Source organism: Lissotriton vulgaris, chromosome 10 (genome assembly GCF_964263255.1).
Source record: "Lissotriton vulgaris chromosome 10, aLisVul1.2, whole genome shotgun sequence".
NCBI classification, from domain to species: domain Eukaryota; kingdom Metazoa; phylum Chordata; class Amphibia; order Caudata; family Salamandridae; genus Lissotriton; species Lissotriton vulgaris.
This window is the reverse complement of record NC_141698.1, coordinates 221,032,209-221,050,001: the sequence shown is the minus strand read 5'-3', so window position 1 is coordinate 221,050,001 and position 17,793 is coordinate 221,032,209. Positions and strand designations below refer to the sequence as shown.

General features: G+C 45.2%; 1 protein-coding gene across 2 annotated transcripts in view; it reads left to right on the top strand.

Annotated features, from left to right (window-relative positions):
* Positions 1-16,799, top strand: part of LOC147685007 (uncharacterized) — a 164,904-nt gene extending 148,105 nt beyond the window's left edge. For both annotated transcript variants that reach the window (XM_086940903.1, XM_086940904.1), the window contains 2 exons: positions 13,857-13,931; positions 14,490-16,799. In XM_086940903.1, coding sequence (XP_086797029.1) covers positions 13,883-13,931; positions 14,490-15,460 — 1,020 coding nt within the window. In that variant the 5' untranslated portion in view covers positions 13,857-13,882 and the 3' untranslated portion in view covers positions 15,461-16,799. The remainder of the gene's footprint in view (positions 1-13,856; positions 13,932-14,489) is intronic.
* Positions 16,800-17,793: the final 994 nt, after the last annotated feature.

Here is a 17,793-nt window from a genome sequence, read left to right as displayed (position 1 = left end):
AATGCTCGAGCAGACCCTTGGGAACTATACGGTAACACCAGATATGGAATTCCCTTATCCGTAGTATGTGGCATCAACCCACACACCCAACAATTAGTAGTGTTAACCACTAACTGATGCTGATGAAGGAGCTGAATAAAGGAATTGTTGCGGAATTCTGCACGTCTAGCCTGCTCGTGTTCAGGTAAGATATGGAAAGAATGAGGAGAAGCAGTGGAGGTAAGTTTAGGGTCAGGGGTAGGAGTAGGTGTAGCAGTAGGTAAGAAGTAAAACATCGTGTAATACACCCCACCCGCCAATAATGCAGAAACAGTCAAAAACAATACGAATATTTGGAATATAAAACATTTGGTACGACTGAGTTGCTGCAGCTTGAATCTATGAGCCTGAGCTCCTTCCAAATCCGTCAGCTTCGAAAATGCCATTCCCTATGACCGTCCGCAACGTTTCTTGACGCACTTCGTTCTGTGTAGCAATAGTCAATCCCTAGGAGTTCCCAGGAACCGACGGTCTTTAACCTAGCGTCAAGACCTACTAACCAGAAGGAAGTACGCGCGCGGCCCTACGGCCTTTATTTCACAAGTGTATATGCAAAAACAATGTCTCTCAGCTGTGGAAGCAAAAAGTGTAAGGAACGAAGCTCAATGAATATGTACAAAATAATTACAATGGTGCGAATGTTCAAACTGATCGTGGAAAACGGGATAATGCAATTATCAAAAGACAGAACAGGATCTTTTATTAGTCTCTGGTGCTAGATCGCAAAAAGTATCGGGTTTTCCCAGGACGTGTCTGTTCGTCAAACAAAGGATCCGTTGAAGGGACAACGTCCTGTTGATCAGCTGAATGGTTTGGTCTTTTTGCTGACAAATGTTCAACAGTGTCTTTCTGCTGCACTGAGGATTCTCCGACAGGTTGTGCGTCGCTGAAAGGTACAAACGCCGGCAATCCTTCGGTTTCGGTTGATGCAATGCCTTTCCTCACCCACGAGTCTGCTGGCAACGGGATAGGGACTTTCTTCGTGTGGGTGGCGTGCACCCAATTCTTCCGCCCCTCAAGACGAACTGCAGTTCTCGTGGCAAGGAGGACCTGGTAGGGTCCAGTAAACCTCGGGTCCAAGTTGGTCTTGCGCGAAAAGTTCCGCGTCACCACCCAATCTCCGGGCTGGAGCTGGTGGCCTGGACCCTCCGTCTGCGTCGGCAATGCTTCGTGAACCTGTTGGTGAATTAACCTTAGTTTAGCAGTCAAGTCATGAAGATAATCTATCAACATTGGATACTCAAGATCACGAAAAATACCTGGCCTAGGAACCCCCCAAACATTCGCAGGACGACCGAACACTATTTCGTAGGGACTCAGCCCTACTCGGGAGTGTACAGTCGCCCTAGTTGACAGTAATGCTAAGGGTAAAGCGTCAGGCCACGAAAGACCAGTCGTAGCCTGAATCTTTGCTAGTTTTAGTTTAAGGGTGCCGTTATATCCTTCAACCAAACCAGCTGACTGGGGATGGTTGGCACTATGGAATTTCTGATTAATTCCAAGGCCCTTGCATACACTCTTCATCACACTCCCCACAAACTCACTTCCATTATCTGACCACACGATTCTAGGCATTCCGTACCGAGGAAAGTATTCCTTCAGTAGGATTTTCGCAGTAGACAAAGCAGTATTGTCTTTGAGAGGATAGGCCTCGATCCATCGGGAGAATGCGCAAACCACAACTAAAACGTATTTCAGGTTATTGCATCGCTCCATATGGATGAAGTCCAATTGAATCACCTCAAAGGGACATGAAGGGGGAGCAAAACTGCCAGGAGGAGTTGGGGTTCCCTTGCCAGGATTGTACATCATACATACCATACAGTTCTTAACCAAGCGTTCAGCACACTTCGTAATACCATCATTCTTCCACACAGGGGACAGCAATTTACAAATACCTTTCGCGCTAATATGTGCTAACCCATGCGCCATTGTCACAACGGCCAGCACATACGCATCCGGTAACATCCATCTTTTCTGATCCAACAAATCAATCCAACAACCACTCGCATCCAACTTTCCCGTACTTTCTTTCCACTTCGTCTTTTCAGTCTCGGTAACCTCATTCTGAATTGCCTTTACACTCTCGATAGTGTCCTCACACATACTCGATTCTGTAGGCCACCTAACCGAACTCGTCACATACATTCGAGTGCTAAGGTTCCGGGCAGTATCCTTAGCAGTCTCATCCGCAAACGCATTACCACGACCCACATCATCCGTCACCTTACGATGCGCACTACATTTAACAATCGCCACTTGCTTAGGCAACGTAAGTGCATCCAAAAGATCATTCACAAGCTGACCATGCTGAATCTTCGTACCATGCGGTGTTAGAAAACCTCTCTCTCTCCACAAACGTCCAAAACTATGTGCGACGCCAAATGCATATTGGCTGTCGGTAAACACATTCACACGTTTCCCTTTCGCTAACACACACGCTCTAGTAAGAGCAATCAGCTCTGCAGCTTGGGCAGAATTCTGATTTAATCTTGCAGTCTCAACAACAGTATTCAACGTTACAACAGCATAAGCAGTAGTCACCTCACCATTCGGTAACTTGAAACATGAACCATCCACATACAGTGTACCATCTGGTTCTTCCAATGGGGTGTTTTTAAGGTCCACTCGACCTTTCGTTTCCTCTTCCGTCCTCAAATAACAATCGTGTTCTGTTATTTCATCTGACTCTGAGCTAATTGGTAACAAAGTTGCCGGGTTCAGGACATTACAACGTTTTATTTGAATGTGGCTTGCCAACAGCGTCAACTCGTAACCAGACAACCTTGCACTCGTCAAGTGCTGAGTTTTCGTACGATTCAAAAGAGTATCGACTGCATGCGGAACCATCACCGTAAGCATATTATCCATGACCAATCCTGCTGATTGTCGGATGGAGACCGCGGCTGCCGCTGTTGCTCGTAAACAACTCGGCAATGCTCTAGCTACCGGGTCCAAGGTCGAGGAAAAATATGCACATGGACGTTGCTTACCACCAAAAGGTTGCGTTAAGACACTCAACGCACAACCTTCTCTCTCGTGAACATATAATGTAAACGGCTTGCTATAGTCAGGAGTACCTAACACAGGAGCCGAACACAATGAATCACGTAATTCAGAAAAACTTTTCTGACATTCCTCCGTCCATGGTAAAGGAGTTGAAACATCCTTGCACGTAAGAGCCACTAATGGTTTCGCTAGCAATGAAAAATTTGGAATCCATTGCCTACAGTACGACGTGATACCTAGAAAGGCACGCACATCTCTTTGGGTTTGTGGCACAGCCATTCGCGCAATTGCTGCAATTCTCTCTGGGGTCAACCGTCTTCCCTCCTTTGACAATAAGTGACCTAGATAGGTTACTTCTTGACAACAATATTGGAGTTTAGAAGGTGACACCTTGTGATTTAACTCGCAGAGATGTTGCAGCAACGACACCGTAGCAATCTTGCAAATGTCCTGAGTATCAGCAGCTACCAATAGGTCATCGACATATTGGATTAAAGCCGCACCAGCCGGCAACCTAAACGCATCCAGTTGACCCTTCAAGGCTTGACTGTAAATCGATGGACTTTCACAGTAGCCCTGAGGAGCGCGTTTAAACCGGAAGCTGCATCCACCAAGAGAGAAACCGAAAAGGTCTCTGCTCTCTTCTGCAATCGGGATGCTGAAGAACGCATTCTTCAAGTCAATCACCGAAAACCACGATGCAGAAGCTGGAATCAGAGTCAGTAGCGCCGTGATGTCAGGCACAACGGGAAACTGAGGAATCACAATTTTATTCACCTCCCGTAAATCGATAACAAAACGATAAAAAGGTGGTTTCGAAGGATCAGTACGTTTTAGAATGGGCAGTACAGGACTATTGCACACGTTTCCCCGAGTCTCTTCAATAACATCTTTCTCGATCAAATCATAGATGATCGCTAACAGTGCTCGTTCACCATCAAGGGAGATACGATATTGGGGAATACGTGGCAATCGCACATTAGATTTCAACTGAACAACATATGGTGAGATATCAAGTAGGCCCACATCTTTGGGACCTGTCGCCCACAAAGACGCAGGAAGAGAGCCCAATTCCGGTGGAAGCTTATCGAGAGACAAGTACATGGGAGAGACAACCCTCTCTCCCAACGTAAGCTTTACACCCGCAGGAGAACAATACAAAGTCGCATACAAACGTTTGAGCAAATCCAGGCCCAAAAGATTTTCACCACAACCCGTGGTTAAAATCAACGGAGCTTCTAGCTCACGAGGCCCAATTTTAAGGGGCAAAGGGCACGAGACTGGATTGCTAACGGGGGCGCCAGAGAATCCAACGGAAACATTTGTTAAGCCAGACAAAGGTGCGCCAGGGAGTTTCGAATGCTTAATGGAACTTTTCGCTGCACCAGTGTCCAACAGAAAAGGCTCAACGACGCCCGATGTAGCAACTGCGACGTAAGGCCCTCTCTGATCAACCAGAACTGATACCACTCCCTCTCCTTGTCTATGGCTGTCCTAGTAATTACTGTCGTCAGTTCCCTGATCGACGTAATAATCGTCTACATTGTACTGCGCAGATCGTCCTTGCGACGATCCACGTTGATCAAAACAATTATCGGAATTTGATGAGTTATCTGAGCGATCGTTCTGAGCTCCACGACCTCTACCACGTGGTGCCTGCTGCGAACCACCACGACCACCTCTAGATGAGTTACCACTATTACGTTCATTTAAAACAGGACAATTGAATTTAATGTGACCCTCTTGTCTACAATAAGCACATTGATTGTACCCCAACGAGGATCTTTGGGAGGAGGAGTCATTACGCGGCTGCGATCGATTCGATTGCGATTGTGATCTATTCTGTTGGGATGCATTCTGATTTGAACGCGGAGGATATGCTTGTTGCAACAACACTTTAGTTTTTAGCTCTTTCGTCTTTTTATCAGCACGGTCGTTTTCCTCCTTCTCTCTATTCTCGTAATATTGCGCCGTAGCCAATATCTGAGCTGAAGTAGAAACGGCCCATGCACTTTCTGAATTTTTCAATTTATTGCTCAAGTCGGGCAATAAGTTCGAAACAAATTTATCCACGAACAACCTCTGACCACCCTCAGTGCTCATATCCTGACCACTATGGTCGATGAATGCCTCCTCGAACCTCGTAAAGAAGTCGGAAACACTCTCGTCCTTCTTTTGCTTACAAGCTGACAATTTGTCCCAGTTCACCCTCATAGCTGGCATAAGAGTTTTCATTAATGTTATAATTCTTTGAGGAAGGTCAACAATCAGCTGGTCGGGTTTAGCAGCAGCCGTTTGTCCGGCATCTGCCGCTACAATGGCAGCCCAAGCACCACCTAATTCATTCGGATGGTTTTCATGACGAATCTTAGCCCATACCGGTTGCGGTACGACATTGCCGAACAACATATCGATATCGGCAAGATTCATTACCGTAGCATCTACGAGCTGCGATAATTCTTTGTAATACCCTGTAGGATTCTTGCGTGGGTCAGGCAAAGATTGCTTCACCTGCAATACTTCCGAGCGTTTCCATGGGAGATGTATCCATACTCTCTGGAAATGCGCCAATACCGGGGGTTGAGCATTAGGATCAGCTGGTATCCAAACCGGTGGAACTTCTCGCATAGGAAATTGACCAGACTCGTCTGGCTGTTTTTCAATATCCTCAACAAACAATGCTTGAGGTATAGGAGTGGGACGAAAAGATAGCAACCGTTCAACGGCTCGTCGAACGTTGGTATCCACTATCAGTCCAGCCGAAAACTGAAGCTGTAAATCAGACAACGCGGTCAGCACCTCGTCAGGTGCGTCGGCCGATATCTGATCACGAAGGACCTTGCACATTTCCTCGAACACAAATCTCTGGGTTGGTATATTGAACTGACAAAACGTGTCGAGTACAATACGGGGTGGATTTCTAAGGGGGTGCGTCATCCAACCCATCGCCATATTATATAGCGAAGCACGTTCCCTATTACCTGGAAGCTGGCTACGTCTCTGAGGACCATCTGAACCGGCGGACCCAAGAACAGGTCCGAGCGAATGAAAGAAGCTAGCCGCAAGAGTAGAATTACGACTACGAGTAGAGGGAGAAGTATAGGACACAGGACTAACAAGTGAAGGAGTAGAAACAGAAACAACAGCAGGGGTTAACAAAGCAGGAGCAGTAGCGTGAGCAGGAGTATGTGGAAGCGGAGGAGCAGTAGGAATAGCAACAGACGAAGGAGCAGGAACAGTCGGAAGAACGGGTGCAGGTTGAGGAACAGGCAAAGGAAGAATAGGTGCAGGAACAGGTACAGGGGGAATCACAGGGGCTGTGGTACCCTGTACGTACGGAGGTGGCGACTTCATTAGATAAGACATTAAAGGATCCTCAACTGACTCATCCTTCTTTTCCGACTCCATAGGCAAAGCAGGATAGCACTTATCTATAGTCATACGCTGTAATCTGTCAAACACTTCCTTTTCCTTAACCTCCTTATCATGCTGAAACTGCTCTGCTTTCTTTACAATGGTACCAGCACTATCTCTCTGATTTCGCTTAGTCTGTCTGATTTCTTTCTGTCGGGCTTCTTTACGCCACAACCGAAAGGCATCAAACATGGCCGGCCTTGACTTTTTCGCGAACAATTTAACCTCTAGATTATCTAAGATCGGGGCCTCGAAGCTACCATGTGGTGGCCAGCGAAGGTCACCATCTTTCTTCGTGTATTTGATCCAGTATTCATTAAAAGTAATCGGGCCTAGCCCATGTTTACTGTACAGTTCATAAGTCGGAGTTCCAACCGGAGGTATCGGACACGAGTCCTCCAGTCGGGAATCCACACCACAAGGTCTGAAACAACTGAACAAAGTACTACGACCAGGCATCTCGCACACTAGCCGAGTTTCACAAACTTCAAGGGTTACGGGATTTACCAAGTCCCAGCAAAGAACAAAAACCCTCGGTTTTTGGCGGCTGCAGTCGTCAAATAACACAACAAAGTACGCTTAGCAAAGTGTCACCGACAAAAACACTCACACAGCGTCAACAACAAAAACACTCGCTAAAGTGTCAACAACCAAGAACTCTGGGAGCGACCCACAAATACTTAACTCAAAGATCGATGGCGTCTCCAGGAAGGCCCGTCAATCGTCTCGCTCTACCAAGGTCTACGCCAGGCGCCAAAACAGGTCTACAGTCAGGGCAGCAGTCCGTCGCAGCCGTCAGGAGGCGGGAATCTTCGCGGGAAAAGTCTTCAGGCCACTTGTTTCGACAACAGGATCGATGAAGCGGAGTGCACCTTCCCTCGGAGATTTCACACGAAGTTCCTCACGATCGTCGGGCTTGGACCGGTACCACTGATGCAGCCCCACGTTGGGCGCCAACTGAAGGACTGGGTTCTTTAAGACCCAGCGGTGCCAGGGCACAACACCTGAAACCTTCGTGGGTAACCTGCTCCGGCGTACGAATGACAGAGACACGGGACACTTCCTTCGGCGTCAAAGATTCAAGGTTTATTTACTGCAGGGAACACAGAAGTCACGACAAGTACAACATGTGCAACTTGGGGAGACTGCTTCAAATTGGTTCTGTGGATCGCTCCTTTTATACAGATTTTACCCATAGGACAACATGATACACAAAGGTTTACAACCCGGTTCCCATAATTATCCCCCAGAGGGGTCGCTTTGGTCACTTTGATACACATAAGGTCCGGAACATAAGTGCCGAAACATTTGGCGGTTCCCAACTGTAAAAACCCATCTTCCCAACATTAGTGCATTCCAATCGGCAGTAAAACAGATCGAAATAGGAACAAAGACAGGTGCAGAGGAAGACGGAGACAGTGGGGAGATCGGAAAGGGTGTAAAAGGGGAGGTATCGGGAAACACGAGATACAGGCATCAAAGGGACGTGCCTAATGAGATGCACGGCTGAGACAATAAACCAACACGGCAAGATGAGCCTCGAGCGGGGCCATCTGCCTTACAGTATCATCCCCCTCGTCATAAAGACACTTACAAAGAACATGTGTCTTCCGCAAATATCTTGGGAGTCCCAGGGTCGCGAAGCGGACAGCGTCCGTTCGCTGGCTACTTGAGGGCAAGAGACAAAATGGATGCCGTATCTAAGATGGAACCCGTGGGTACAGATGAAAAACCCACATAACAAACGAACGGTTTAAGTTAGCACAGCGAAACTGCGCACACTTACTAAACTCGTCATTTGCGGTTCATAGATACCAGACTCGACCATATTCGTGCGAGTCGAAAACATCACTTACAATTGTCACGGAACCTCAGTAGGCAGAGGTTAAAGTTCGATAGAACCTTACTCTCTATTTGTGGTAGAGTGGTAGAACAGTAAGGCAGTATTAGAGGACAGTGTTAAGCATTTGATGTACACACTTTGTCAGCAAATGAATTCACACACTCAAGAACTGAACTCTAGGCCAATTGTTTTTGTATAAAAAAATATACTGTTGTTTTATTTTTAGAACCAAGCAAGCCTGGCACAGGTAAGCATTACATCCTTTACAGTAATACGTTGCTGATTGTAGAACAGTTTGAAAGTGCAATAGGAATTTTACTTTGTTTGATTTACAAGGGGTGCAGTAGGTTATAATTCTTAGCAAATTCAGTACATTGAAATGAATAGGCTTTTTCAGTAAATTACAGGTAAGTTACTTTTGACGTTACTTTTCTAACTCAGTGCTGGATACCTAGATGCAGCACTGGGATTTCCTGCAAACAGGTAAGTATATACATTTTGTTTATTCTTGCGATTTTTTAAGAATATGTTTAGATTTTAAAACTCCACACTTAGAAACTTTTTGGAAGAAAATTGTCAATACTATCCTGCAGAGGAAAAACAGGTCATGGGTTCACAGGTAAGATTGCGACTGTGGGATTTAAGGTTCTGGGGTTAGATTCAGGGATCCCCCAGGGTCAGTGATGCACTCTGGTTGCACCCTCAGTGGCACGAGGGCGGCCAGGTGCAGAGTGTTGAGGCCCAATGTTATCCAATGCGGGATATGGTGCCTCCGGTTGGTGGCTTCTGGCTGCTGGCAAGCAGGCCACTAAGTTGTGGGAAAAAAAGCTCCTAGGGTTTAGGTCAGGGCAAATGGGGAAGCAAAGTAGCATAAAAGGTGCACCCTCAGCAGCACTAGGGCGGCCGGGTGCAGGGTGCTGTTTCGAGGTCGAGTGCCCTGTTGTTTTCAATGGAGAACCTCCGGTTTGCAAAAGCGCTGCAGGCAGGGAGACGAAGGACTTCTGAGTGCGACCACCACTTCGAGAGGTAAGTTGGGAAGTTAAGGGTTGGTTTTGGCACACAAGGCCATAGGGCGTCGGGTGCAGAGGTGCCTTTTGGGGTCAGATCTGCTTACCAGCTCCGGGTCGCGGTCAGAGGGGTCTTCTGGATTTAGGCTGCAGGCGTCTGGTGGAGGCTTGAGGCAGGTCAAGGGTCGCTGGATCTCGGGTCAGGATTGCCGGGGTGACCTCCTCGTGGTGTTTTTCCACTCAAGCTCAGGCCGAGTTCGGCTGGTGCAGAGTGAGCTGGATTCACGGTCTCCGGCTGCTGCCAGAGGTTGCAGTTGAACAAATCCGGTGTTCACGGGAAAAGCAGTCTTTGGAAGTGAAGGCAGGCAGGTCCTCTGGGGTTTTTGAGGTTGCTGGCTGCAGGACACACCGGGATTTCGCAGGAGCAGATTCGAGGGGAAACAGGCCTGTAGGGCTGTGGCCAAGTCATTGGGCGCCTTTCTCTTGTTAGCTGGCTGCACGGCTGTTCGGTCCTTCTTCTTTTCTTCTTGTCGTTTCTGGATCTGAAGAAGCAAGGTTCAGGGTGTCCCCTAAATACTAGATTTAGGGGCGTTACAGGTAGGTAGAGGGCAGGGACCAATGGATCCCTTCCCTGGGGTGGGTACACCCCCTATTGTGCCACCCTCCAGTGGGAGGGGGCAGGAGCCTGTCCCTGTTTGGTTGGGTCCCCCATCCTCAAGATGGCAGGGACTCATAGTTGTTCTTTAACACGCCTCCCCCAGCGGAAGATTGGGGTTGTCAGTAGTGGGCACACCTCTCTCCCTCACTTGTTTTTTACCGCCGGTTCTCTCGCCCAAAGTAGGGGGTAAAACCAGTTGGGACCAGTAGCTGAAAGCAGCAAGTGGTCTGGGGAAGCTCACAAATACGGCATTCCTTTGAAGCTTCCCCTTCGTGAACCCTGCCCATCCTGGGTAGGAGACTTGGCACCTCGTCCAAGGATGTGCATTGTAACAGGCCCCCGAGAGCGGCAGATACAAATGATCAATAATATCACAAATGAATCCAAATGCAAAATAACAACATTGTTTTTAATTACAACGTGTAAACCTATTCAATAGTACACTGTTCATAAGATACAAAATTATTTGAAACATCTAAAGTGCCCCTAAGGGATGGGAAGGGCAAGGGTAGTGTTGGAAAAAGTGTGGGAAGGCTAAAAAAGTGACAAAACAATGGTCAATTTGACCTTAATGTTAAAATATTCGCAATCAATTTATAATCTCTAATGACCAATAGTTCATAACTTAGTCAAGAACTCATGCCTACAAAACAGATACATAAATGATTAATAGGGATAGAGGCTGAGAATGAAGGAAGTGTTGACGTTCCGACCCAAATTGTTGCAGGTGATGGATACGACCTTGCTAGAGGGTCTTCATCAGAACAAGGAAAACAGTAGGGGCAAAGAATCTGCACCAAAAATAAATTAATACGTCAGTTACGGTAAAAAATTATCCGTTTCTTAGTAATGATATACTGTCTATGGTCGAGGTGGAAGGGCATTACCAGATAGTCGCAGGAGAGTCGACTATGGTGACGTGAGGGTCATCAATGGACACAAATCATCAAAGGCGAGAAACTGCAAAGTGAACAAACACATATATTTGAAAGTGTACCCTTAACAGGGTAGTCATAACCCACCGGCGTATTATCTCAATTAGCAAGTAAATAACTTACAACAATCGAGATGGCACAGGGAGGTGGTACGGTGGTGGGAGATAAGTCGATGGTAAAACAAAGTATGGGTCCTGGAGAGGATGACAAAACAAGGACCCCCATTTAATGTGAGACATGGTTGTAACCTGATGATATCGGACAGGTTAATCAAAATAGTACAGGGAGGTAATACAATAGTAGAAAGTAGTTCAGAAAAGGGGGGGGGGGGGCAAGTTATGGGTCCTGTAAAGAAAAGACACAGAGAGACCCCTGTTAACTTAGGACCGTAGTTGTCATCTACCAGGTGTCCAGAAACATGTCTGTCGATGTCAGCCTAAGCAGCCACTCAGTCAGGACACTAGAGGTGGGTACGTTTTCAGGGGGCATTTCTGAGAGGCCCTCTGTGTGCATTTTTCATTAAATCCCGCACTGGCATCTGTGTGCGTTTAATATGCTGAGAAGTTTGTTACCAGTGGTATAGTGCACCAACCTAGAGGGGGGACTGATCTATGCCAGGGCAGTGAGTTGTAGGCATGGCACCCAGGGATGTGTGCCATGTCGACTCTTCACTTTGTTCTGCTCCAAAACAAGCAGCCTTCAAAGGCAGTGTGTGTGTGTAAGGGTACAGGACCACTAAGGGTGGCACAATAGGTTCTGCAGCCCTAAGAGGCCTGCCTTGGTCACAGTACCCTGGGTACCTGTGGTACCATTTATCAGGGGCTGACCTGTGGCCAGAGATGCCGATTGGGTTTGTTTTAGGGAAAGAACACAGGCCCTGAGAACCTGATTGGCAGGGACTCAGGGCACACCAAGTAAAAGTGCATCAGTAGTCTTGCAAAAAGTGGGGGGGGGGGGTTACTGCACCAGAAACCCACTTTCCTACACCACGATCATTCATTCATGAGTAAAAACACATTTTAAAAGGTTGCAATTTTGAGTTGATACTGATGAGAAAGTTCATCCTGCACTAGAAATGTCAATGTGCAGCCTCTGATTATAGGAAATGTGGCTGCAGGAACAAATCTGTAGTGCATATTTTATGTGCGTAACCTATTTTAACGGCGAAAATAAGTCAATGGCTCTATCCATTATTAGGGATAAGGTCCTGCTTGGATGCCATTGCCTTATGTAGAACTGGTTTAATTCTATAGGTCGCTGTTAAATTTGATAAAAAGTATAGATTATCTAACGCCACTGTTTATGGCTTTGTGTTATTTCAATTAACTTTAGGAGCAGGGAGGGGATGTTGCCTTACAGCTAGACCTGTTGGCTTTGGAACTTGGGAGCCATGCTTGTGGCATGGCCTCAGCTCAACATCCTGTGATTCTGGGCAAATCACTTACACTCTCCATGCCTAGCAACATTTTAATGTAATCTGGTTCTCATTTAAAGTGCTGTGATGGTATTGGCTACGTTTGCACAATATATAAAAACAGCAAACAATAAAACAATCTGATTTTATTAATGAATGTACAGCACATCTCTCTGACTAACTTATTTGTATTTTTTGGTTTTGAGAGCTGGGCCTCCATGTGGTCCATGACCTTAACTTCGAATAGTTTGCCGTGATTGTAATTATTATTATAGTTAACTAATCAAGACATCTCGAACTTGGCATAAGTACAGACATCCCATGGTGGGCTCAAGATCTGATGCCACTGGACAGAATCATTATCAGAGTAGGCCAGAACAAATAATTGAGACAGAATGTCACAGCAGACTGTCCATGAGGTATTTTAGTCCCAATACTTGAATGCAAGCTTTTGTACAGTGTTGCACCTGATCCCCTCTCTATGGCTTCCAGCCAAAATCATTGGAAAGCCCCAAGGTCTTTGTTCATCTTTTCTGCCCAATTCTGATTTAGACTAAGGAGAAATTATCACATCACGTCTGCATTTAACATTTTCCACTGACTGCTCTCAAAGCACAGTGTTAAATTGAAAACTGTTTGCCTTATGCACTATGCTGTGTACCAGTCTGAATTAAAGCTCCATATGAGCAGACACCTGAGCATGTGCCACCTAGTACATTTCATTCTACATCTAAATTAAATGTAAGTTGTTTGAAGAAGATACCTGTCAACTCTTCCACAAAGCGTATGGTCTGCATTATGTATATGGTGCACCAACTGTTATCCATTATTTCCATTCTAGTGCTCCGTGAGTTTTCTGAAGCAAATATGTTCCAGTGCACTCTATAAATGTACCATGAAGATAATACAAATAAAAATATTGCAGAGGATAGACCTGTCAGGCTGTCACTGGGTTTGAGATTTACAAGCCATGGTATTGACTTTTGATCACATGATCAAAGGGCTTGGTCTACAAATACATGTTCTTCAAGTAATGAGACTAGTGGCGAAAAAATAGTAAGCCTTCTTTGAAAGACACAGGCACGGATAAGGAACAAGTGGGACTCCATTCAAGCATATGTGGTCAGAGATGGGGATGATTAAGACTCAGCTGAAGTGCATGAACACACGATGTAGATCATAATCCAGTAAGAGGGAAAGTGTGAGTCTAGAATTAGATTAATGTAGTGGAAATGGTGAAATTCAATTCTAGGGTATGAGGGAGTGATGAGGCAAATAATTAATCTTCATTGAGAGCCAGTATTGGAGAACCAGAGAGTTTCTGCAATGGATTGTGCCTTGGGGTGAGGGAGTGTGTGGGAGATTAACTGTGTCTATGAGGGCAGTATGAACTGTATGAGGGCAAAATATGTGAAGTTAATTGGAATCTTGACATGCATGAGAGTGGTGTGTAAAGCGGCATTGTTCTATGTGGATTAGTCTTACAAATTCTTATTTTATTTCAATTGATAAACCTTTTCCAAAATGTGTTTTCTAGCTCTCCGACTTGGTTATTTTTCAAAGATGGAGCAAGGAGAACCCAACATGAGAGATCTCAAAACAGCATATGTTGGTAAGAACTACAATATCTGAGTGATTTTACTAATAAGTGCCATGATAATGTCTCTTTACAGTGGAATTTTCAGAGTGGGTGGGCATGAAACATGATGTTAAAGGCTGCTTTGTAGGGTTAATAATACAACTTCTTAAACTGACAAGTGGGATTTGCACATGGTCACATTCTGAGTATAACACCTTTGTTAAGTTTATAAACCTGTGAGTTGATCTAACAGTCTCGGGTCCTGAGTATTTTTGCAGAAGAAAACGATTATGGTAGGGCTGGGGGTGTGGATAAAATAACAGGAATGTGCTCATGACCTTTGCCTTTCCAAGTTTAGCTCGCTTGATCTCCAGTAGTACACAAGTGCCAAGAATCTGCAGTAGTCTAAAATGTAGCAGTTAGGGTAACGGTTAATCTAAAGTTTTAATTGCATGCATTTCTCACCAGTGAATGACAACAGTGCAGTTTATATGTTTTTGGTAGACTTCCAAGCTCCAGTGGAATGTAATAAAGTCTCCATCATATTGTGCTTATTTAAATGATAAGTATACTTTTGTATTCTCTCTGCAGGAAGTGTGATCTGTGTAGAGGCGACCATGGGACAGCAGAATGATCTTACCTTAGATCCATCTGGAAACTCAAGTTACCCATATCCCAACAAGACTACAAACCCTCCAAGTCCAATAGAGTTAAATGAAAAGAAACCCTTTCGGGTTGAAAGACCTTTAGCTCAAGCGGAGACGAAAAAGAGACCCTTTTCATGTCTGCATTGTGAAGCCACATTTACAGATAAGATCGCTCAAAGAGCACACCAGAAGACTCATCAGGCAGAGAAAGCGTTCCAGTGTCCCCACTGTAGCAAAGGATTTGACCATGAGATCACTTTGCAGATGCACTTACAAGTCCACACCACAGTAAATCCACTCACTGCTACAGATCCAGGAAAGAAACTCATTGCAGAGGCAGCACAGAAGGCAAAGGAGAAGTTGGAGAAGAATAAAACTCTCCCAGGAGAGAAACGTTACAGCTGCACGCAGTGCGAGAAGACCTTTAACCTGGAAGCGGATCTGGAAACACACCAGAAAATGCATACACTAGAGATAGTTTTTATTTGTGTGGAGTGCGGTAAGAGCTTTACTCAGAGAGCATACCTCAGGAAACACCAAAAAATCCACACGGGGGAGAAACCTTATGTATGCGGGATGTGCGGACGAGCATTTAATCGCCAGGAGGTTTTAGTGGCACATCAGACAACTCACTCTGGAGAAAAGCCTTATAAGTGCTCTAAATGTGACAAACGTTTCAGTCGAAAATACACCCTCCGAAAGCACCTGAAGTTACACACAGGAGAAAAGTCATTCCACTGTTTAAATTGTGACAATACCTTTAGTCTGGAGACTGATCTCGAAAGGCACCAGCGAACACACACGGGGGAGGAGCCAATTCAGTGTTGTAAATGTGATAAAACCTTTTCCTGTCAAGAAACCCTAGTAGCACATCAGGAAATGCATTCTGAGCAAAAGCCCTCAGCATACTCGTAGAGTAGAAAGAGTTGGAGTCAGAGGGGAAGCATGCTAAAACATGAGTGCAGGACGTTCAGCTGTGCTTATTGCTGGAAAAGGTTCATTGAGAAGAACAACTTGATGACACACCTTAGAACTTACACCGAAGATGATTCCAGTAACTTTGCTTACTGTGACCAAAGCCTCAACCAAAAGCACAACCTCGAGAACCTCAAGGGGTTGCATGGAAGAGACGAGAAGTTTGCCTGTACACAGTGCTTAAATTGTAAGGGAATGAGTGCAGGTGCCCTAAGCTCTGCTCAGAAGCCTGTGGCCTGTACAATTAAATGTCAGCATGCCGAACGCTGAGGTTGCGTGGCCTTCAGTCAACCTCAGGCCTCTTTAATCCACCGCCAGATACTCCCTGCCCTTTCTTTTATCTTGCTCTTGCAGGTTCCTACTTTCTCCCTTTAGATGGGTTTTCCATCTTTCTCTTCCTCTGTGTTTTCTCTTCCTCTGTGTTTCCGCTTTGTGTGTATTTTCCTCTCATGCTATTGGTAAACGTATAATGCAGAAAAATAAGTGCAGGTTCCCAAAAATGAGTTCAGGTGGTCCCCACCTGTAACCACCGGCTCAAATTAAGCAATGCCTGTACTGAGGATGATAAAAAGACTAAACATCAAAGGCACCAGTTAATGCATACTGTGGGGGGTACAAGCACATGCACGAAGATTATGGGGAAGCCTTTAGTGATGGGCACATCTTGGTCGACCACCAGAGATCTCATGGAGAAAAGGAACCCATTACATGATATTAATACGGTGAGAAGCTTGAAAGCCCACTGACACTTTTGAGCACCAGTTTATCCACGCATGACACCATTAAAATCATAAGGCATTTGAGCTTCAATGAAAAACCACCTGCTAAGCATTTCAAGACTGGGAAATGAGAACAATAGAAACGTTGGCAGAAGACTTGCGAATAGAAATTACTCTGATATGACCACATTAGTCACATTCCCAAGCTGTCTCCATTATGGTTCAATAATGGACACATTCCTAAGCCATGTGCCTTCAGCTCTATTAACTAAGTTGAAAGAGGCCCTTTAAGCAACGTCCACCACAGTTTACCAAAATGATCACCTTTACACCTCAGAAAGGTGACCGGTTTAAGGAAACGTGGTCCTGTGGAAACATCCGATGTTTCATTTTTTGAGAGATGATCTGCCACTGATTCCACGACACAAACATGAAAATGTTTTCTAAAAGTAATGATATGTACAATATGTCTTAAGGTGGACAGTCTAATCGGGATCCTCGTATCCCTCTAGAGCATATCCTTTAAATGGGCAGTAAACATACTTCTGGACAAACTGAAACTGTGTGATCTGTAATGCAAGCATTACATTGAGACGGAATGAAAATTGTGATCAAATGCTCTGCTTGAAATCCAATGTCTGTTATGTAATATCTGATGAATACATTCTTTACAACGATAAGTGGACACAGACTGGTAGCTTCAGCTGATATTTGCCTAGTTACTCTTCAGTGTGTACATTATTTATAATAATTACCCCATCACAACAATGCTAGCTCACTGCTCAACCCCTGGCTTCCATTCCTCGGGCATCATTAGAACCTACACCAAGCACCACACTCACTGTATCATACCTACCTGGAACATCAGCCATATCACAGGAATATACTGTGACGTGTAGAAAACTGGCTTTCCCAGAGCACTCCCACATAATCTGTGCAAACACAATTGAGGATATGACACCTTTCCCCAGTTACACAGAACATCAATGGAAAACTAAACAGACAAATCTTGTTTCACCCTTACTTATACACAGCAGACATCCTCAAGATACACCGCTTCATCCAAATCATCCAAGAAACCATGAAGCCCCCTAGATTAAATTCACACATACCCAGTACCTCTTCACAGAGACAAATAAATCGTAGAACCAGGTAGCACTTTCACCCCATAAAATGGGGACAACAGAACCAAAAAACAATAAAATATTTCTCAAACGAATTTTAGGGTAACTATACCAAACAAAAACACTGGTTGTACCTGCTAACGCAGGGGAAGCGGGCAGAAGCAACTATCTCTTTGAGAAACGAAAATTACAATTAATTCATATTGTTGAAAATGCATTTAACTCTAAACAAGTACCATATACGTCTGCATGCGCAGCAACTGCAAGTATCGTTTCAGGTCTGAACAGCAGGATCACTGCTATACTGCCCCCCGTAAATAAATAGCAGAATAACAGGCACCAACTTCTCCTACACAATGGATGATCCTTACCCTGTGCTGGGGTCATACATCCCAGAATACACAGGACAGCAATGTCATAGGTATCCTTC